The 23,170-nt window shown below is 43.7% G+C and overlaps 1 protein-coding gene across 1 annotated transcript; it reads left to right on the forward strand.

Moving 5' to 3' along the window:
- The first annotated feature begins 19,588 nt into the window (after nucleotides 1-19,588).
- cldn2 (claudin 2) lies at nucleotides 19,589-22,830 on the forward strand. Its single transcript, XM_048167583.1, has 2 exons — nucleotides 19,589-20,608; nucleotides 21,415-22,830. The coding sequence occupies exon 2, from the start codon at nucleotides 21,466-21,468 to the stop codon at nucleotides 22,279-22,281; it is 816 nt and encodes a 271-aa protein (XP_048023540.1). The 5' UTR covers nucleotides 19,589-20,608; nucleotides 21,415-21,465; the 3' UTR covers nucleotides 22,282-22,830.
- The last annotated feature ends 340 nt before the right edge of the window (nucleotides 22,831-23,170 follow it).

Raw genomic sequence — 23,170 nt, forward strand, 5'->3', positions numbered from 1 at the left:
TGTTTTATAGTCGAGAGCTCGGGGGGCAGGGAGCGCAAGATTTAAAGGGGCCGCAGCCTGAATAGGCGCATAGTTAATGATGCCCCAAAATAGGCAGTTAAAAAAATTAATTAAAATAAATCTATGGGGTATTTTGAGCTGAAACTTCACACACACATTCAGGGGACACCTTAGACTTATATTACATCTTGTGAAAGAACGTTCTAGGGCACCTTTAATGTTGTTTTGTATGTGTTTGGTGTATCCTCCTTTGTTCATTAAAGTACCTATTATTGTGGAAATCCGCATATGTCTCGTCACTACAGCACCAGCACGTGACAGAAGATCGGACCAAGACCGTTTGATTTCCACATGGGTCTTTTCCTTTTTCCGATGCTCCCTAAAAGCCGCCGTCACAAGCTCTCAGTGGAGGACCGCTTATGGATTATTCAGCAGGGTGGCCATCTGCTGGGGGGATGACGCTTTTAAGGTGAGTTGGCCAGATGCAATTTTGAATTCTTGCTTTCTGAGGAGTCTGGACGAGGATATGATCCGCTATTGTGAACCTGAGTGTCTCTATTCCTTAGTCGAATCTATTAATCTGGTTCTGTTCCTCAGTGGTTCCGAGTTTGAAATTGAAGAGGTTCATAAGCGATCATATTTTCCTCGTCCAGCTCCCTCAGAAGCAACGGTGGCCTGGCCAGCTCACCAGCCACCAACTTCCTCCACCTATCACTCCAGTGGGCATTCCCCGATAACCCTGTCTGACCTCAGACCCAAGCCGCCCAAGCAAAAGTCCACCATGAGGTCCAGATGGCCAAGAGGAGTGGCCGTAGCCTCACCAGAGCCTCCTTTGAAGCCTGCCGCCGAGCAGCCCAAGCTTTCAGAAAAACAGTTCTCCAAGCCTGAACAGCAGATTCTATCGGTGCCTACTTCAGTGCCCTTGGGGATTTTAATCGAGTATGAGGGCATGTCATGGACACCGTCTCCAGACCCCTCTCCAGCCTGTCACGAGCCCGCTCCAGCCTTCACCGAGCCCGCTCCAGCCCGCCTACCAGCTCCAGCCCACGAGTCCCTTCATATCACCAGGGATTCCCCCAAGAAAATTTTTTGGAGGGGCCATATACCCATGGGTGTGGAACTCCTGGGCGGGGTCTCGGTCTCTCCATGGCCTGCTGCAGCTCCAGACCCACCAAGGCCCGCCATGGCCGCCCACGGCCCCGATCCGCCATGGCGCCCACGGCCTCCGACCTGCCATGGCTGCCTGGACCCATGGACACACCCTGGAGACCTCCGTTCCTGTCCGCTCCTCTCCCTGCACCTGCGTGAGGTCTCCAGGGCGGGTAAAGGGAGCTGTAAAGTATTTTTGTTGAAGTACAATGTCATTTTGACTATAATAATGTACCAAATTTAACTCATATAAATATTACAGTAGTATAGAAAAATACTATACATATCTTTATAGTTAAAATCGAACTCTGAGCCTCATGTACCCATTCTGTGACGTCAAACAACTTCCCTGTGCAAAGGCTCATGGGGGCCCGAAGTGTCCATCTTTTTACAGTCTATGGTCCATCAGTTGTACCCTTCGAAATCCTTCATTCCGAAGGGCCCTTTGAAGTGACCAGTTTTGAGCACTTTGGTTTGGAACGACCCTTCAACATGGCGGCCATGATTATTTTCACTCCAAAGTGCCCTTCAGAGGGCGATATATCCCGTTTGAAACGCACCGCTAATAATAAACAGAGCTGCGTTAACCTCATACTCATGACCGGAAAAGCGGCGCCGGCAACTGTGTCATAATAAAAGTTCCGCTGCTCGTGAGGCGTGTGTTGCGCAATCACTCCAGCAGCCTCGTTCAGCTTCCACAACACTCGGTCCTGCTCTGCTTTATACTACAGTAATGTTAATAATCTCATCCATGAACACGAGTTCTTCCCGACTCCAATCGCTATTCTTTTGCACCGTCCGTTGAGATGGAGACAACATGTCCCAAGATTCCGCTCTAAAACTTGGCGTCATCAAGCTACGCCTTTGTTTTGAATAGGCTTCTAACGACCTTTAGCGGACAAAATTATTACATATTGTACCTTTAAGTTCTCCATAATTCTTTTTAATATCTATGTTTCTGTTTACATTTATTTTTAAGTTAATATTACTATACAATAGTAATATATTACCGACAGAATATTACTTTTTTTTTTGAGCAAAGGTGGTGCCCAACACACCACCTGGAACAACCTGAGGGTGAGTAAATGTAGCGATTCATACAGTTATTAATCAATTTATGGGTGGAATATGAATATAATAACTCATAAAGTTTTATGAGTAATTATTATGCACATACCGACCCAAGGGGGAATTAACAATATATGGTAAATTAATTACAATGAATTATAATCAGTCACATATATGATTAGTTATGGTTTACTAATTATGTAGAGAAACTATCAGTTCGTCCACCAAACCGGTAAGTTCTCCACAGACTATTACAACGGAAATGTTATCCTCTGGCCACGAGGATAAATTCCTATGATAGCATCCAAACGTAAAGCAAGGGTATTAGAATCGGAACGTTAAAGTGACTCGGTTGTTGTTGAATGAGCAAGAGAACAAAAGCATGGATATGATGTGTTTAATATACGAAACGGGTTATACAAAGGTTATACGGATAAATGTACACAAGTAGATACAAATACATAGAAAGTGAAAAAGAAATGATCAAAGAATGGCCAATTACAACAGTTAACCTTCAAGAGCCAGCAAGGAAACCCAGTATTTAAAATCTTAACAGTTAATACTTGCATATAGGTTCGTTGTGGTGCGTAAAGTTTCGGAGCGCTCAGTGTGGTGGTTGGTCCTTCTTCAGGAGGTGGTTTTCACCGAAGTTTCAAACGAAGGCTTAACTGGAAGTAATATGACTGGAAGATAAAGAAGAGAATCAGTCTCGACGACAGGAACTTGTGCAGAAAACTTGTGCAACCAAAAGACGCGTGTCGTGGTGTTTTAAAGACAACAGACCAGAACGCCTTCTTAATAACGTCCTCCAATGATAGCGTTACAATTTGGCGGTTTTCCACATTCCTTTGTCCTGTCTCCCGGATTAATTTATAGTATGTCAAATCGGTGTATTTTCTTCATAGTACTATTAAAAATTGAACGATGCATTTGACAGAAATGCAACGTAGGCTACATGAGTGAATAGCTCGGACTCACAGCTTTATGGAGAGATCAAACTCGACAAGTGTCGCCCATATAAAGAAGATACACTTTATACTCTACTACTATCGTTTAACATGAAAACTAACCTACTACAGTCAATTCTACAATTCTACACTAGTAACACATACATGCAACAAGCACTACAATGGCATGTATGTGTGTGTCTGTGGGTGTGTGCGTGTATTTTCCTTTTAATGACCGTTTGGAATGCGGGCCTGTCTCCTAGAAACCCGATCCGTGGTGTTTGCATCCCCTTTGAAGTCACAGAGGAGAGGTTCGGGAACTTATCGAAATAGTCATAAAAAGAGTCTCGTGATCCATTTAGTGTCTGCCGGGCCGGAATCAATGTAAGATTTACAAACCAAAGTTCCGTGAATTGAGACTTAAACACAGTTTATGGTGGGACCTGCTCATCTTTGAGATTGTGCAGACCCTACAGTAAATTATGTCAGAATTTTCTTTTTTGGGTAAATTATCCCTTTAACATGAGATTTCTCAGACATCCCAGTAACCACGGAAGAGAACACACGTTGTTGGATCGTGGCATTGGCTGAAAGTTTTGGTTGTGAGATTTACTACAATGACAATGACGGGAGGATATCAAAATCCGACAGCACTGCTTGGATATTATAACTAAAACTGCTGCAATATTTTGAAAAAATATACTTTGGACACGGGCTCATGTGTTATGTTTTACAACATAAACGCTGCTCAGATTGCATTATTTCTTGAAGAACGATGACAGAGAGCAGATCATTCAGAAGAAATGTGAAATGTTTTTTGTTTTTCAATGGACACTCATATTTTACCCAAGTGCCACGGATTGGATTCATCTCATGATCTCTATTTCATTATAAAGGTATGAAGTCCCATTTGATTTTCCATGTTGTTATTTGCACATCCAACACTGGTCTATATCTTAAAAAAAAAACAAAAAAAAAAAACACCGTAGATTAACAGTAAACCTTTAGAACTTTCTAATGATAAAACTTATCTTCATTAATATTTTAGATCGTATCTTAGATAGATAGATAGCTCCTTGGCTTTGACTGCTAACATGGTCACGTCGCACTAGGCGGGCGTGGTTTCAGCAAACAGTCGCATCAGCTCAAACCACCTCCCCGCCTCTTTGCCCATTTTCAGTTATCCGGGAGTGACGTGCAGTCACGTGCTGCTAAGATGGCCTCATTTTTGCGTCAAAACTGCTGTTCAGAACTCTATGGGTGACGTCACGGACACTACGTCCATATTTTTTTACAGTCTATGGGTGCTCCTCGTCTTAAGGTGGTGGGTGTAAATTATAAAGTGCACTGCAACACTCCGACTGCTTCACATTGTATTCGTAACATCGTTGATGCAACTGATCTCTCTTCTTAATCTAATTGTTATGACAGCCCCTAACTGAGCATATAATACTCATCTACCGTTACAGCTATAGAATTACCGCTAACGACTATGTAACGAATGTAGCGGTTCGTACAGTTATTAATTAATTTATGGATGAAAAATGAATATAATAATTCATAAGGTTATGAATAAATTATGATTCATATATCAACCCAACGGGGAATTAAACATATATTGTGAATCAATTACAACGAATTATAATCAATTACATATATGATTAGTTCTGGTTTAATAATTATCTAGAGAAACTGTTCGTTTGTCCAGCAAACTAAGTCCCTCACAGAATATTATAAACAGAGTTATTTTCTGGCCATGAAAATAACTAAAGCATAAAGCGATCGAAAAACGTTAAAGTGACTTGGTTTTCAGCTGAAAGAACAAACAGAACAATCGAGCGTGAATAACGTTTTAATAAATGCAAACTACGAATACAGAGGTTATACATCTAAATATATATACAAGAATACACACCTATGTACAAGAGTGGAAGTAGAGAAGGAAAGAGAGAAGGCAAGTAGCAAACTCACAACCAGTCCTAGGCCAGCACGGAAATCAGTTTCATCATCTAAGATTGAGAAACGGCAGTATACTTGCATTGGTTGCGTGTGTCGAATTTCAGGTTAGCGCTGGTGCAGTTCGTTGGCTTCCTCCGTTCCGCGGGAAGGTTCGAACTGAGGACTTGAGAGTGAGTTTCGCTGGAAGATGGCGGTCCCGAAGCTGAGCGCGATGGCAGCGCGTGGTCACCGGAGATGTCCGGGAAAAACGTGCACGAGAGGCTCGTGAGACAATCGGGGAGAGCCGGGAGAGAGAGCCGGAATTGTGCGTCTTTGCTTTTATGACAGATAAGCCGACACACCTCCTTGAGGTGGGGTAGCCAATAACATGGGTGCAAAGTTGGCGGGAAAGCTTTTCCTTTGCTTGGCCTCACGACTTAATCTGCATGATTTATGACTATCAGTTCAGATCTCCAAATGGAGTGTGTTCTTCACAGTATCATTAAACACATAGAAAAATGCATTTGTCAGCGGTGTGACATATCTCAGTAAATAGCTCGTGTCCGGAGCTTTACGGAGAGACCAAACTCGACAGATCATAAAGGCATAGACAAGAAGTTATGGTTTACAGACAGAATTCCACTATTAAAATGCACACTAGCACAAATACACTCATTTAAACACTAGGAAACATGCATAGGCCCTAAAATATATGAAATATATATTTCAGCATAGTGGTAGTTTACAAATACAGTTCAAAATGTATGATTGTGTGTTTCTGTGTGTGTCTGTGTGTGTGTTTTTGTGTGTCCCTGTGCGTGTGGGGTGTTGGAATGTGGATCTGGTCAGTCTCTGGGGGGGGTGCTCCTTTTGAAGTCACCAAAGAGAGGAAGTTGGACTTTACTGTTTACCATCGCTTGTCCACAAAAGTGTCAAGTGGGCTCATCTTATGGCAGACTATTCAGAGTCGAGATGGTTTTACAACCCAGTCCAGCATGCTAAAAGCGTTCTGAACATTCCCAAGTTTATTGATTATCCTGATACGTGTGCATATGCTACAGACCCCCCTTCGGCCAACGAAGTCCCCGTGCGGACTTCGTTGGACGGTAACCAAGTTCGACGGCACATGGATCCGGATGGTCACGCAGCAGGTGGTTCCTACTGGTCCTTGAGGGAGGGCCGATAAGCACTTGTTCATGGACTCTTGCATCCCTTTGATCCCTTGGGATAGGATGAAGGCCAAGCCCAGGGCGAGTGTGTACTTGATTGCCATGGAGAAGCGACGGACTGTGCTGACAGCAGTCCAAGCTTGGGCTTTAGGTGAGCTGGGCAGGACAGGCAGTCGTGAGAGTGCTTGGAGGGCTGCATCAATAGGAGTACTGTCACTTAGCTGGGACCCCCCTTTGTCAATCCTCAGTTCCATTCCTGGATCTAAGGTGTGATGGTGATCCCTGGAGGAAGCTGGGATTTCCAGTTCTGACTGGTCCTCTTTGCTTGAGAGACAGTGCACTGCCAGATGGCTGCGATGAAGGATGGGACTCAGGGGTACCTGGATCCTCTTACTTGGAATGGGCAGGCCGACACGAGTGGCGGTGTTGTGCTGCTTGTAGATTAGGATGGCAGCATGAGTGGGGGTGTGGACGAGCAGTCGATCACCCACAATCTCGGCTTGTGCTCTGCTGACTGGGGTGCGAGGCTTGGCCTCGGCAGGGCAGCGTGTGTTGCTGGTCATAAGCTGCAACCGGCCCATTCCTTCAGTGTGGTTTCTGAGGAAGAGCTGGTTTGGGCAGAAGTACTGCAAGTCTTTGGTGAAACCACACCTGCGAAAGTGGGGAGCCAGGCACAGCCGTGGGTTGCTGTTGTGGTGGGCTACCACATCTGAGGTGTGTTTCTTGGCATGGGTGTTACATTGCCACCACCTGATATTGACCTTGTCTTTGGGTCTGGAGAGGTTATCTCGTTCACCGCTGGGTAGATTGAGAAGGACAGCCAACTCATTCTGCTCAGGGTCGACGTGCAGTAGGATGGCAGCACCCAGGGAGTCAGTGAGGTGGGCTGGAACAGTCTTGGTGGGTCTGCCAGTAGCAAAGTCCAGCACACTTTGTGTAGGATACTGAGGGATCCTATTCATAGCCACTCTGTCCATAGAGAAGCTAATTTCTCGCAGCAGGTCTGTCAACAGAGCTATAACCAGCTGATTTTGGGCAAAGTCATTCTGGAGGACTGTAAACAGTTGCTTCCTTGAGTTCGCCGTTTGGATCAGCAGGAAACTGTGAGTATAGAGAACCACCACAATACCTTTCCGGGATTTGCAGGTGATTTGCAGGGTTTGGCTCTGTGTTGCGAGTGGTTCTCTCAGCTGTAGGCGGAGCTTGTTGCGATGCTGATGAGTGGGGTAGGCTGGGATGAGACCCGAGCCTCCTGGTTGGTACAGGTGCAGCGGCAGTGGCACCTGCCGTGCCATCAGTAGTTCTGTGGGGAACACCTGAGTTGACTCCTGTATGGTGTCTGTGATGGCCATGAGCATCAGAGGAGGTTTTACAGTCCAGTCTTTCTGGTCGACTGACCGTGGAAACGTGACTCCTCGGTTTTGCAGTGGGGCTCTGTGACTTGCGTTTGCAGTTTGGACGTGACGGCAAACTTGACATCCTCTGGCGCGCTCTGCCACATCTTGCTGCATGTTGGGCCAGTGCGCCACTTGTTTTAATGTCTCGTCCGTGGTTCTGGTACCATGGTTTTTGGCACATGGTGTGTCGTGGGTGTATATCAGTTCACCCCCCTTTTGGCCCTGTGGCAGTACAAGCTTTGGCGCTGTGAGGGCATCAGGGACATATTTTAGAAAGTTCACTCCCACACGCAGCATGTGGTTGGTCTCATGTAGTTGTTTGTGGCCAGGGGCCGTCGTGGGACCAGATGCCGTGAACGGGAGGTTGGAGGGGTATGAGTGGTGGTACAAAGCATTTCGCATGGAAGTGTTGGCAAGTTTGGTTGTCAGTGGCAGTGGCAGTAAGGTGGGAAATGTTGCAGGAACAGTCCGCTGGCTGCGGGTTGTTGTTGCCACACTAAGGGTGGGTGAATGGGGTGGGTGTGACCATAGCTTGTTATGCAGTGTGCCAGTCTTGGCAAGGGCATTAGTTTGGTCGTTCCCACCTTTGTCACACCCTGGTTGCTTCAAGCATCTTTTCACCTTTTCCCAGTAAACGATCATGTCGTGTGCTTGGGTGAGGTGATCACGTGTCTGGAACATGTGTTGATGTTTCACCTGCTTGTTGCATTCAGTCTTGAAACCAGTTTGTTTCCAGCCCAGAAGATGGCATGTGAAACAAGGTCTGGCAAAGTGTGAGTCTGTGCACATGAGTTCCCTGATGTTATGAGCTGAGGAGATGTGAAGGGTTTTGAGGGTAGCTGCTGCTTCACCATACTGACATGACTGGGGACCCCACCTGCTGTTCTGTGGTTGGCAGGGTTGGTTTCTTAACCATCGTACCCCTGCATTTGCCTGTGGGATGCCCTTATGGGTGTAGAAACGTCCATTGACGTAGGCCGTGGGCATTCCTTGGCACGCATTCTCTTTGAGGTATCTGTGACAGGCTGGTCGCTGTTGTTGGGGTACCAGTATCACAAGTGTCAACGCTGGTGTGCTGTTATAGCAGTTTTGGCAGGCAGCTGAATCTCCGCTCTGTGCAGACTTGTGCTTTCTGGCACGTCGTGGCAGTGGCACTTGCTGGTTTGACATCCTGAAGTCGATGGTGGGTCGCCACTTGCTGTCTGGTTTGACAATGGACCAGATGGGGACTGAATAGGTGCTGTTGCATGGGCAGCTAACACCTTTTCCTTCCATGAAACGAATAGTTTCCTGCACTGGTACATGTGGGGCGATGTGACCTTCGTACTGCCTGATGAAGGTGGGAGGAGCATTTGGGTGTGTTGCACTATGCACTGTGTGAAGTTTAGTGGGACCACAGCCTAAAAAGTCTTTGTCAAATGTCACTTTGAATTTGTTCAAGATGTTTCTGAGTCTTTGACAGTCTGCGTCATTCTTTAGGGCACTTGCATCTTTCTGGATCTGTTGGCCTTTAGGCTCAAACCTTGGGAATGGCTCCTCTGTTGTGGTGTTAGCTGTCAGATTGGCTATCAGAGGTGCAGCGCTTTCCTGAGTTTCCCAGGCAGGCTGTTTAGAGACTGTGGGTACTGCAAGGTGTTTGTCCTCCATCAGCTCCGTTCTGCGCACCTGTTGCTGTGGGTACCAGTTTGATGGGAGTGATGGAGATGCTCTTCAAGGATGCTGTGAACCTTGCGTTGCTTAAGCTTCCTTCTGGGACCATGGCAGCTGGTATTAAGTTAATGACTGTTAACCTGAGTTTAAAGTCATAGAGGCCGTGGTCCACTATCCAGTCTAGATGGTAGGCTTTGGGAATGCCGCTGTCTGTGACCATGCATTCGTTGAGCCAACTGTGAACTACGTAGGGTGACACTTCAGTTAGCAGTGTGGCTTTTAGAGTGAGTCCAAGTTCCACGCCTTCAGGTGAAAGTGTGAAGGAGCCCAGCGTGTGGCTTAGGGTTTGACCACATTGCCTGTTGAGCCAAACAGCACCCCCTTTGGTGTAAGGTGGTACTACAGTTTCCTGTGTGTGGAGCCAAACAGCACCCCCTTTGGTGTAAGGTGGTACTACAGTTTCCTGTGTGTTGATCAGGATGCAGACCTGTTGGGTGGTCTGGCCTGACAGGAAGTTGGCAGTGTTGACAGGAACAACAGGAAGCTGTACAGTCATTGGGGCCCACAACAACTCATTTGCATTGTCCGTATGAGCATTAGAGTGCATCAGGAGGTCTGGACGGACCAGGAAGTGATGGGTTAAATGCCGGTTGTTCCATTTGAAGTTCACAACACAGGTGGCCTTGACGGTCATCGTGGTTGACAGACGAAAGTCCAATGGGAAGCGTGTTTGCATGTTGACAAGATGGGAGGTCCGGTGTCCCTTCACTGAGAGCACTTAACAGCGTGTGGCTGAAGGCTGAGTTGTCTGCCCACAGTGTGAGAATAATGTCTGTTGTAGTTACATCATTCAGCTGTGAGTCTGTCGTGACCTTGGAGCAGAGGGAGTTACAGTCTATGGTGAGTTGAAGTGCGCCGGGTAGCGAACTTGAACTGTGCTCTGAGACGGGGTTCCCGCGGTTAGCTGGGAGATTTCCCGCGACCTCTGTGACCTGACCGTCTGGCTCAGGTGGTCTGGGTGACTGGGAAGGCAGAAGTTCACACACTTGAGCCCAGATTTTCAGCGGTCTGGCGTTCAATAAGGGCTCAAAACAGTCTAGCGGGTCTTTGTGGGTGAAACAGAGAAACGTGTCCATTTGCGCTACGCACACAGGAGGTACCGGGCTCACTCGACCAATGGTGTGGTGCGTGGGAGCTGTGTGTTCAGATGGACCTCATTTGGACTGTGCGACTGCACATTCAGCTCACATCTTTGTGACTTGAGAGTCTGATTTTGGCTTTCAGCTTCATTTCTCAGTCTTTCAACAAGGTAAGGACAGGTTTCTGGGCAGTGATCAGAGACTGTGTAACTGGTTTGATTTTCTACAGTCTTTTCAGGAGCAGTGTTCTGCTTGGAGTGAGCTTCATCGACCAAGTTTTGCAGCTGCTGAGTAGACATACTGCATGAGCAGGCCAAGGCTGCCAGATGATCACTCACCGCAGGGTGCAGTTCTGGGAGAAACAGAGTTTTGAAGATGAAATCTTCCTCCATTGCTGGCTGACCACGTGCTCTGAAGTAGGCCATTTGCAGTCGGCTGTAGCAAGTGTATGGGTTTTTCAGTCTGCCCCGTTTTAGGTCCATGGCAGCAGGGAGCCCTTGATCTGATGCAGGGTCAGGAAGCTTTTGGATCAGAGCCTGTCGCAGGTGCTGGCAGTTGGACGTGACAGCTGCTGGCAAGGTTTCCTGGCCGCTGGACGTTTTGGGCAGTGGACTTTTAACCCCATTTGGAATTAGGGCTTCTTGACTGGTTAGGGGAAACTCTGTGATGTGTGTTTCCCCTCCCATGCCACTTTTCAGCTCTCTGTAACCAGTGTCAAGTTCATTCACATAGTCTCTTTGTTGTTTCGGAGCCATAACTCCTTTCTGGGCCTGTTTAAGATGATTTTCACAGGTCAGGGCTTTAGTGTGTCTGTCTTTCGGCTTAGTCTCTGCTTTGGCTAGGGGAGCTTCGCTGTGTTGGTAGTTTTTCAGTCAGTTCTCTACGCTCCACCTCCAGGTGGAGTTCTGCAAGGGCTTTTTGAAGTCTTTGCAGCTCCTCCTGTAGCTCGGGTTTGGATTCATCCGCTGTCCAACGCTGGTCCTGGGTCTCGACGAGTCGCTGATCGTGGTGACGATGAATCTGGGCCTGATTCCGCCGGGCATCCTCCGCCTGGAGCTTGAGGTTGTGGGCGATGGCTCGGATGACTTTCGCCCATTCTTTGTAAGCTCGGCGTCGGATCGTGGGCCATCAGTCGTTTCAGGTTGTCGTCCAGCTGCTCGTTGCTTGGGTGCTGGGGATCCACAGCGGTCGTTGGGCAGGAATCGTGCTGGTCAGGGAGCCCAACCAGGTCTTGAGTCGGTCCCCGTGGGTGCTGGGGCTGGCTGCTCTGAACACGTTAGCTTGCTGTTGGCGAGAGAAAGACAGCACAAACAGAACCAATGCAAGCACGCGCAGAACTAACGACTTATAATAATGCATGATTATATAATTCTTTGGTTTGGTTCCAGTTAACTGGTGCAGACAGTTAGTGGAATGTAGGCTAGACACTTAATTGTCAATAGCCAAAAGGACCACGCGGGTCAATTTGTGTGGGTGAGTGCCGGATTTAAACAAAGAATTTGACAGGCGGTAGACCTAAGAGTCCTTTGATGACTCTCGCTGCTTGGTCGTCTATCTATTACTCAGTTTTCCGTGATGGCTCTCACAGGCTCTGCTTTTACATGAACTGAAAGAAACAAACACAGTGGATAGAAGCAAAACAGAACAGGGTAGAACAGGATGCAATTAAATGAGAAATAGAGCAGTAGACAAATAGATAGGAATAAAAATAGAATAGCAATAAACTAAAACAGAAGGGCTAGAGGGGAGAAGTGAAACTTAAACTTCCTATTCCAGCTGGGTTTATGACAGTGTCAGGCGAGTGCACTGTTGTGTCATAAAACCTAGAGGGATGGTATGGCTCAAGAGTATAAGGGTTGGCCCGCACCTGAATAATCAAAGAATATGTAATATTCTGTGGCTTTCAATTAGGTGAAGTGACTGTATGTCACTAATTTAGGCCTGGGTGAATTGTGGGTGCTCAGACAAGAACTCAATGGCAGGCAACCTTTCCTCGACGTTCAAACACTCCACTGCGGTGTCCGTGGTCACCTGTCCCCTTTGTAACACGGTGCAACCTCTCAAACAGGGAACATCAGCACAATTGCGCACTTCGGCAAGGTATTTGCGCCAACGGCCCGAGTGACCAGTCAAAATTGAGTTTTCCCTGAACCCAGAGTCTGTCCCCTTTACGGGCAGTTACTCCAAACGGGCGGTTCTGTCGTGCAGAAGCCTGAGCAGGGAAATTAAACAAAATTGCCGTTTGTTGTCACTTTGGGTCTCGTTGCCTCCCTGTACCTGATACACAACTCGCCGATGTCCTTGCGTGTTGCCCGTGATACGAGGTCAGAATGTCCACGATTCACACACGGTTAGTGTAAGACACGCTAGGCTAGGCAGTTCCACTCACTGGAACTCACTGGAGCAACCGTCAGCTCACCACCAGGCGGCAAAGGGCCTTATCTGCAAATACACAAGTGGTCACACAAACACAGCTTAATTGTAAATTTAAATCTCAGTTTAACTCTTGTTTAAACCAAATTTAAATAATTAAGTGTGTATGACAAAAGAAAATGAGCCTACAATGACAGTCAGAATGAACTAGTTAAACTAGAACTGAAATGAGCAGAGGGGGTAAAACAAAAACAAAATAGTTCAGATGCACTTGATTCAAATTTGCATTAAACGAGTGCGCCGAATAGCAGAATGGGAAAAGAGAAAGCAACGAGGATAATTCAGATGCATTTGATTCAAATTTGAATGAAATCTTTTTCAGTCAAATTTAAATGAGTGCATAGAATAACAGAACGGGAAAAAGAAAGGAGAAAGCCTTCCCTATTTGTAAGTTTCCTTGAAGAGAATTGCTTCTTTTATGAGCAAAATGCCAACTGATTGACACTACTTAATTTTAAAATTCAATTAAATGTTATTTAATTAAATTTAAAATAAGTGTATGAAATAAGGGAGGCTTGGGTGTGCGTGAATGTTATTACTTAGGCAATAACAAACAGGACACAGGGCTAAGAGTGAATAAAATAAAACATTAAGTAATAAAAGGGAATGAATTTCCAAAGTAAAAATAAAGAAATAACTTGAGAGGAAGAGAGAGAAAGACAAAAAGGGAATAGATGAAATAAAATAAAGTAGAATAAAATAAACTAGAATAAAATAAAAAGAGTAGATCTGTGAATACAGGAAAAGAATGCAAGGAAAAGAGAATTGACTTATCTGGCAGTGTCCACCAGGGGGCGCACTCTCAGAAAGTGAATTCTCTTGTTGGAAGGGAAAGTTAATTTAAATTAAAAATTTAAACGTGTTTAAATTAAATTTAAATCAGTAAAACCACATTCCAATAATGATTGGAAAGCATAACCACCAAAAGCAAATTACTTTTACAACTCCCCGCAGTATAGAGAAGCAAAGATAATTTGGAGATAATTTCAGTTCAAAGTATGGAGCGGCTTTAACTCAGAACGTCCACGCGGTGGCGTCAACTGAGTCCACACAACCAATAAGTAGGGAGGGGTGGCACACCTGAGCAGACTGCCCTCTGGCGTCTGGTCAGAGTTACTGCATCCCCTTTCTTTAATTCGTGATATAAAAACCAACGCGCTTGTGGGGGTTCTGGCCCTTACGCTGTTTTAACTGCACGATCACGATTACAACTAATAAATATATATGTACCGTTTTACTCACGGGTACACAACTCTGGGAATCAGTCCCTTTGGTGCAACTTTAATGCACGCGAATATGTAACTTTTGCGGGATTGCTTCGCCGCTGTTACTAATCAACATTGGATCAGGATGCTGATATAGCTCCAAATTCTCACACATCAATCGTTAAAGCAGATGAACTGCCCTCCGATTAGATTTGTAAGGGGGATCACGTGGTTTGGTTAGCTAGGCCGAACGACGTAACCCAGGAGCAAACCGGCTATTGGTGAATTTTTTTTTGGACGACACAAATAATTCACATAGCGGTAAAATTTAGGCCTTTTATGAGATTTAGTGGGAATCTCGCCACAAACTCGTTTCAAAACGCGTTGAATACGATTCAATTCGTTAATTCAAGCGGAAATTAATATTCAAAACTGTAACTTACTGCAAAGATTGTCGTCCTTCACAGATACGAGCTTGAAATATCAATAGACTGCAGTGTATTTCACGGTCAACCAAGGCTAGGCCTGCAGTGTTTTTAGACACAAACAGCAGCTTGTTAACGGTGCGTAGTGAGGACCCGTGCGTCTTCTCACTGAATAAAGCGCGCATGCACATTAAGTCATACAAAACTATTCTACATTGCTCTTTTACCGAAAACCAAGTTTAAAACGTTGCTTGCGAATCCTCCACCAAATAATATATGTAACGAATGTAGCGGTTCGTACAGTTATTAATTAATTTATGGATGAAAAATGAATATAATAATTCATAAGGTTATGAATAAATTATGATTCATATATCAACCCAACGGGGAATTAAACATATATTGTGAATCAATTACAACGAATTATAATCAATTACATATATGATTAGTTCTGGTTTAATAATTATCTAGAGAAACTGTTCGTTTGTCCAGCAAACTAAGTCCCTCACAGAATATTATAAACAGAGTTATTTTCTGGCCATGAAAATAACTAAAGCATAAAGCGATCGAAAAACGTTAAAGTGACTTGGTTTTCAGCTGAAAGAACAAACAGAACAATCGAGCGTGAATAACGTTTTAATAAATGCAAACTACGAATACAGAGGTTATACATCTAAATATATATACAAGAATACACACCTATGTACAAGAGTGGAAGTAGAGAAGGAAAGAGAGAAGGCAAGTAGCAAACTCACAACCAGTCCTAGGCCAGCACGGAAATCAGTTTCATCATCTAAGATTGAGAAACGGCAGTATACTTGCATTGGTTGCGTGTGTCGAATTTCAGGTTAGCGCTGGTGCAGTTCGTTGGCTTCCTCCGTTCCGCGGGAAGGTTCGAACTGAGGACTTGAGAGTGAGTTTCGCTGGAAGATGGCGGTCCCGAAGCTGAGCGCGATGGCAGCGCGTGGTCACCGGAGATGTCCGGGAAAAACGTGCACGAGAGGCTCGTGAGACAATCGGGGAAGAGCCGGGAGAGCGAGCCGGAATTGTGCGTCTTTGCTTTTATGACAGATAAGCCGACACACCTCCTTGAGGTGGGGTAGCCAATAACATGGGTGCAAAGTTGGCGGGAAAGCTTTTCCTTTGCTTGGCCTCACGACTTAATCTGCATGATTTATGACTATCAGTTCAGATCTCCAAATGGAGTGTGTTCTTCACAGTATCATTAAACATAGAAAAATGCATTTGTCAGCGGTGTGACATATCTCAGTAAATAGCTCGTGTCCGGAGCTTTACGGAGAGACCAAACTCGACAGATCATAAAGGCATAGACAAGAAGTTATGGTTTACAGACAGAATTCCACTATTAAAATGCACACTAGCACAAATACACTCATTTAAACACTAGGAAACATGCATAGGCCCTAAAATATATGAAATATATATTTCAGCATAGTGGTAGTTTACAAATACAGTTCAAAATGTATGATTTTGTGTTTCTGTGTGTGTCTGTGTGTGTGTTTTTGTGTGTCCCTGTGCGTGTGGGGTGTTGGAATGTGGATCTGGTCAGTCTCTGGGGGGGGTGCTCCTTTTGAAGTCACCAAAGAGAGGAAGTTGGACTTTACTGTTTACCATCGCTTGTCCACAAAAGTGTCAAGTGGGCTCATCTTATGGCAGACTATGCGGAGCCGAAATGGTTTTACAACCCAGTCCAGCATGCTAAAAGCGTTCTGAACATTCCCAAGTTTATTGATTATCCTGATACGTGTGCATATGCTACAACTACTAGTTTAGGTCCCTCAACTGGAAGTAAGATGACAAAAGGAACGTAATGGCGCCACCCTTGTTGTCGCGGAAAATAAGGTGAATACAGTTACGCTAGTTCCAGTTATTAAATTTGATTGGTCAACAAGTCTTGTTGTGTTTGTGTGGGTATTATCATTGAATCATTCATACTAAACCGATTAGTTCACTGATTCATTTAGCAACTTCAGACTGTTGTGCTCCTCGGAAAAGGGAGAAGGTTGATTCTGCTTTGGCTTCTGGCTTTTAAACAAACTATCTTCTTTTGCAGAGAAAAATGCAATGAAACGGACAATATGTTTGATCTATTCAGATGCTACAGTTGTACCAATAAGGATTAAATTAAGCAAAGTTTAACACTAACCAAGTATCTAGGTTTTATTTTAAATTGAGTTGTGTTGCACCACTAAATTTTAAACGCCGATTTTAAATGCAGAAAGACCGTTAGAATTAAAAGGCTGATCAAGCAGCATAGGCGGAGGGTGAACCGATACCAGACTAATCCCTAGTGCAACCCACCCTTCAAGTGCCTTAATGTACTAAAACAGTGATATTAAAAGATCAAATTCAGTTTAACCCTTTTTGATGATGCATACTATACAGGCGAGCAGATGAGCCCTGAATATGAACGCAACTCATTTTCTTTATAATTGTTTTCGATGGGAAAAATGCTTAACGAGAAACCACGTGTTGCATTAATATTCTGTGTTCATTTGTTTGTCTGTACGAAGTATGCATAATCAATAAGGTGTATATTGAATTTAGTCTTTTAATATCACTGTCTTATTACATTAGATCTTACTACAAACCTGGTAAAAATGACTGGCGGACAATGGAGGAAAGCATTGTTTTGCCTTCCAGGTGGGCGTTCCTTTAAGGGTGTGACGTCATATGAAATCTAAGCAAGATTACACTGACTAGCAGTCGTGCTGTTGTGATAGATGTGATCTAATGTCTTTTAAGGTGACCATTTCTGAAATAATACTGGGGACATTACATAATCCTAGTTCAATGGTCAAAATCACATTGAAATCTGAATTGTTATTATTTATAAATACAACCGGGGACATTTTTGTGTGTGCACGCTATATATTTTTATTAGTATTAATGAAGTTTGTCAATTTAACTTGCCCTAACTGGTTTTAATGCAATTCACCAAAAATCATACTATGAAAAATAGTAAATAGTAACTATTGCAAATAGCAAACAGTTCAAAACAGTATTATAAATTAAATTACAAATTATGACTTTAAAAAAATGTGTTACAAAAATAAAACAAAAATAAATAGTATAATAAATAAAATGGTATAATATATTAAATCTCAGTGGCATGCAGTGGTGTTCTGAAATGAGGAGGCACATTTTTTATTTATTTATGAATCAATGTAAATTCATGCATACTCTTAACGTTGACACATCTTCCTTGTTAAATTAACATTACTTTAGATTACATAAAAAAAGAAAAAAAAGAAATCAAAGACAATTCTATTTTGTAATTTTACATTAACAATGTATTGTAATAAATGTTCTATTTATCAAAACCAAGTCAATCTCATCAAGTTAGTGTTTTAAGCATTTCTACATTCATTCCAAAATAATAACTAAAGGCAATAATAATTTAAACAATATATTTTATTTGTGTATTTATGTTTTTCTTTTTAATAGTCAACTTAGGCTATTTTGGATCAGTCATGCTCCTTAAACACCGTCTGTCACAGACACAAATTGTATTTTTAATTTCACCAAGCTGATTGCACTAACAACCCCACAGTCATCATGCTTTCAGTCCATTTCAAGTTTGATTTTGACGTGACATAAAGCGGTGATATCTAACTGGGTGATCCGTTTACTTACTTTTCAATTAGGGCCGTTTCATAGTCAACGCATCTGTACGCATACGCGTCCCCGAGGCTACGCATCGTTACGCTTCGGCCGCCATTATGCGTCGGTGCGTAGCCAAATGTGTCGTCCTAGTTTTTGATACGCGGCGCGCCGATGCACGCAATACTATGCGTTGTCGGTGGGGGCGACATTGCAAGTATTGTACATTAATTCAAGTATATTGTTTTTACAGAAGAAGGTTTGAATACAATGGCGGGCGAAGAGGAAAAATTATGCGAACTTATAGGGCCGTTACATAGTCAACGCGAGAAACGCGAGCAAGCAACGCGCTCCCTTTTATAGTCTAAACAGTGGACGCAAGCGTCACGGGTGATGTGTGTATGCAATACACCGCTCACGCAACAGGGGGTAGTAGAGTTGGGTGATATTAGTAGAGTCGGGTCACGTGATATTCAGTTTAAAATGGCAACTAAAGAGGAGTGTATTCTGTTGCTGAATTTACATCGGCGGCAACAAAGGCAACGCAGAGATAGACGGTGGTATGTTCGCCCTTTAAATAAAAAAAGAGCATTTTCCAACGCTATTTTATTTGAGTGTAATTGCGATGAACTATCGTATAAATGTGGATGAATACGTACAAGTTCGCATAATTTTTCCTCTTCGCCCGCCATTGTATTCAAACCTCCTTCTTCTGTAAACACAATATACTTGAATTAATGTACAATACTTGCAATGTTGCCCCCACCGACAACGCATAGTATTGCGTGCATCGGCGCGTCGCGTAACAAAAACTAGGACGACACATTTGGCTACGCACCGACGCATAATGGCGGCCGAAGCGTAACGATGCGTAGCCTCGGGGACGCGTATGCGTACAGATGCGTTGACTATGAAACAGCCCATACGTATTCATCCACATTTATACGATAGTTCATCGCAATTACACTCAAATTTTGATTTAAAGGGCGAACATACCACTGTCTATCTCTGCGTTGCCTTTGTTGCCGCCGATGTAAAATCAGCAACAGAATACACTCCTCTTCAGTTGCCATTTTGATCTGAATATCACGTGACCCAGCTCTACTAATATCACCCGACTCTACTACCCCCCTGTTGCGTGAGCGGTGTATTGCATATACGCATCGCCCGTGACGCTTGCATCCACTGTTTAGACTATGAAAGGGAGCGCGTCGCTCGCGTTGCTTGCTCGCGTTTCTCGCGTTGACTATGTAACGGCCCTTAGTCTTCCAACTGGTGCCATTATTTGTTCAGTCAAACTGACGCGCGGAATGCGCACGTCAACAAAAGGCGGGATTTATCGCACAAACCAATCATATCCAATTACTCCTCTCACGTGACTTTCCCCCCCTCACAAAACCCACCGCACGCCGGGGGTCTGATGATTTTCTATGGTTTGCTATGAGAGGAAAGGGAGGCATGTCTCCTCTGTGTAACTTTACCTGAGGGTGTCGCTGTTGGGCCAACTTTCTGCAGAGTCAATAGCTACAGACCTCCAAACTTCGTGTGGCCTTCAGATTAGCTCAAGAACAGTGCATAGAGAGCTTCATGGAATGGGTTTCCAAGGCGGAGCAGCTGCATCCAAGCCGTACATCACCAAGTGTCGGATGCAGTGGTGTAAAGCATGCCGCCACTGGACTCTAGAGCAGTGGGGACGTGTTCTCTGGAGTGAAGAATCACGATTCTCTGTCTGGTAATCTGATGGTCGGTTTCTTCAAGCGTCTTGGAAACACAGCCACAGTTCTTCTGGATTTAGTTTGTCTCAGTTTCACTTGTTTCTTCATGTAATCTCAGACAGATTCGATGATGGTGAGATCAGATCTCTGTGTGGAGCACCGGCTGTTATCAGACTCCTTGTGCATTCAAAAAATCTCACTGGATTATTACAATTAATGACAAAATGAATGTTTGGAAAAGTGAACTGATATTTCCTACTGATACACTACAACAAATGTTATAAAAAAACTGGCTTAAAACCCTTTTTTGGGGGTGAAAGTACTGACATGCCTAAGACTTTTGCACAGTACTGTACACACACACACACACACACACACACACACACAAGAGATGCTGCGATTTGGCTGTTGGCATTTCAATTTTATAAAGCACAAAACATCTGATAACATTTGAGTGAATTCCACACTGCTAGAAAAATAATACTAACACACTAGGATTGATGTTGTCCTTTCCCACAGTGGCCTTGTTTTTGGGATGAACACAGAAAGGGTCAGTTTTGGGGTGAGCAATGAGTAAATATTTAACTCATCTTTTCCAGAGGTGCCTGTGTGTACATGGACAGGGGCAGCTCCTAATATTTACAGCACAACAGAGATAGGATAACAAACAGAAGGACTGTGGGAAAACGCATCCACATATGTGTGAATTAAGAACTACTGGAAACGTCTCCCCCATTAACATATGTAGTGTAAGTACACTTGCATTACACTTTAGTATACTTTTAAAAAGAGTACTTGATATGGAAATATACTTTATACTTAAAAAAATATACTTAAGTGAATATTGAATGTAATGTATTTACAATTAGCTTAAGTACATGTACATCTTTGTCATTTCTTAAGTACTTCTATTGTCTTTGAAATAAGTGTACTGCTGAATGTGCTGACAAGCACTGAAGGTAAATTAAAATGTAATGACAAACAGAGATGGTCATAGTGTCAAACATTCATCAAAAAGACCATATATCTTTAGGTGTGTAGATTCAAACAAGTCAACAATCCAAGAATGAAAAAAAGATCTGCACACATCCAAAATCAGCCAAAAAGCTTGTATCAATTTATTTTGCAGAGGCCAAATATACATCAAAGTGCAAAAAAGTGCAGAAGCGCAGCAAAAACTTTTTCAGGTTTAACCCTTCCTCAGCACCATGTGGATTTTTCACATAATTTGTTATTGCGCATAATTTTAGAGCAAAACATTTCCGGGTTAAATGTATATTTGGGTTTGATGTATATTTGGCCTCTGTATAATAAATTGTGATTGGATGTGTGCGGATATTTTTTCATTCTTAAATTAAAATGTAGTGTCATTTCTATTGAAACTTGTATGTCATGTATAAATATAATTGTAATTACACATTTGTAATGAGGTTTCAGTTTTATACATTTAAAATGTACTAACTTTAAATCTAATATTGAATAACACACTACAGTTAAATCAAATAAAAAATTATAAAAAATGTATTGAGCTAAAGTGAGTTGTTTTCCTTTACAGTGATCAAGCGGAAGTGAGTCTTTTGGAGAACACGTTCATCCAGTGGGCAACATGGCGATAGTAGCACTGGAGTTGATGGGTTTCTTTTTTGGCCTTTTTGGCATGCTTGGAACCCTAGTAGCCACTCTTCTGCCATATTGGGCAACATCTGCACATGTTGGCCCCAACATCGTGACAGCGGTAGTCAGCATGAAAGGTCTGTGGATGGAATGCGTGTACCAGAGCACTGGAGCCTTCCAGTGTGAGACCTACAACACCCTTCTGGGGCTCACCACTGATCTACAAGCAGCCAGAGCCATGATGGTCATCTCGTCCATCTTTTCTGTCATGGCCTGTGCGTTATCCACTGTCGGCATGCAGTGCACTGTCTGCATGGATGGCTCTTCTATCAAGACCAAGGTGGCTGGGGCAGGTGGTTTCTTGTTTCTCCTGGCAGGGCTTTTGTCGTTGATCCCTGTGTCTTGGAAGACCCATGAGGTGGTGCAGACCTTCTACATGCAGAACATGCCAGCCAGTCTTAAGTTTGAGATTGGTGACTGCCTGTATGTGGGTTTGGCTTCTTCACTCTTGTCCATGCTAGGTGGAGGGCTGTTGAGTGCATCCTGTTGTGATGATTTAGATGGTAGCAGGGGAAACAGACACCATTACCCCTACCCTGACCGCACCATCCCACGCGGACTGCCCCTTTCGATGCCCTACCATCCAGCTAATCTACATTTGACCACAAACCCTAACCTTACCAACAAGAACCAGACCCTTAACAGCCATACAAGCACTAGTACCCACTCCACTATGCCCGCCCAGGGTCCCAGGAAAACGGCTCGGCAGAACACAGCAGCTGGGTATGATGTCACTGGCTACGTTTGAGGATTTGTGCTTGTCTGTGCAGTTGTTTTGTACCAATTCTCCTAAAAGCACTATAGTGCTATACTTGGACTGCTGAAAGACTCTTATAATAGGTTGGATTGTTGGATTAAGGCACAAGCAGAGTGGACACATTCCCAGAGAAAGAGCAAATGTGTCTGATATGAGGATGAACAGAATATGAGATTTTGGTTTCGCTTCTCACATGGACATTGATGTTCTTTTTCGGAGGATCAAAAATTCAAAATAATCAGCAAGATGATTTTTGATATGGATCGACATAATCATATGTAAGCAGAGCTAATATTTGACAATGACTTTTCAGCTGCCCTCTCAGAAAGCACTGGGTCGGTCAATCTTGTTAAGTGCACTTAAACATACAAAATGTTTTTGTTGTCAAATGTAGTTTTTTTGCAACATTATTGCATCTGTATGACTGTTTTACACAGCTTGTTTTTATAATTTGATAATATAGTAATATTCACTTTGTCAGCATTAACAAATCTATATGTGCTCACTATGAAGACTAAATGATCATATTCACTTTGTAAATCAATTTTTTGATTGTTTTTTAGTCTTTGGCTCCAAACTCTAGGCCAGAGAGGCTAGCAGCTCAAAAACACTATGTTCCTCTTTTTCTCTTGGAAACAGCGAGTGAATTTTAGATTAAAATGTGAAAGAAAGACTGGTTAGGGCCCGAGCACCGATGGTGTGAGGACCCTATTGGAATTGCTCCGTTTATTAGCGAAAATTCGCGCAGGGCCCTCTTGTTTTTCTAAGGATTATTAGGGCCCAAGCGAAAATTCGCGCAGGGCCCTCTTGTTTTTCTAAGGATTATTAGGGCCCAAGCGAAAATTCGCGCAGGGCCCTCTTGTTTTTCTAAGGATTATTA

Source organism: Megalobrama amblycephala, linkage group LG18 (assembly GCF_018812025.1).
Source record: "Megalobrama amblycephala isolate DHTTF-2021 linkage group LG18, ASM1881202v1, whole genome shotgun sequence".
In the NCBI taxonomy this organism is placed as follows: Eukaryota; Metazoa; Chordata; class Actinopteri; order Cypriniformes; family Xenocyprididae; genus Megalobrama; species Megalobrama amblycephala.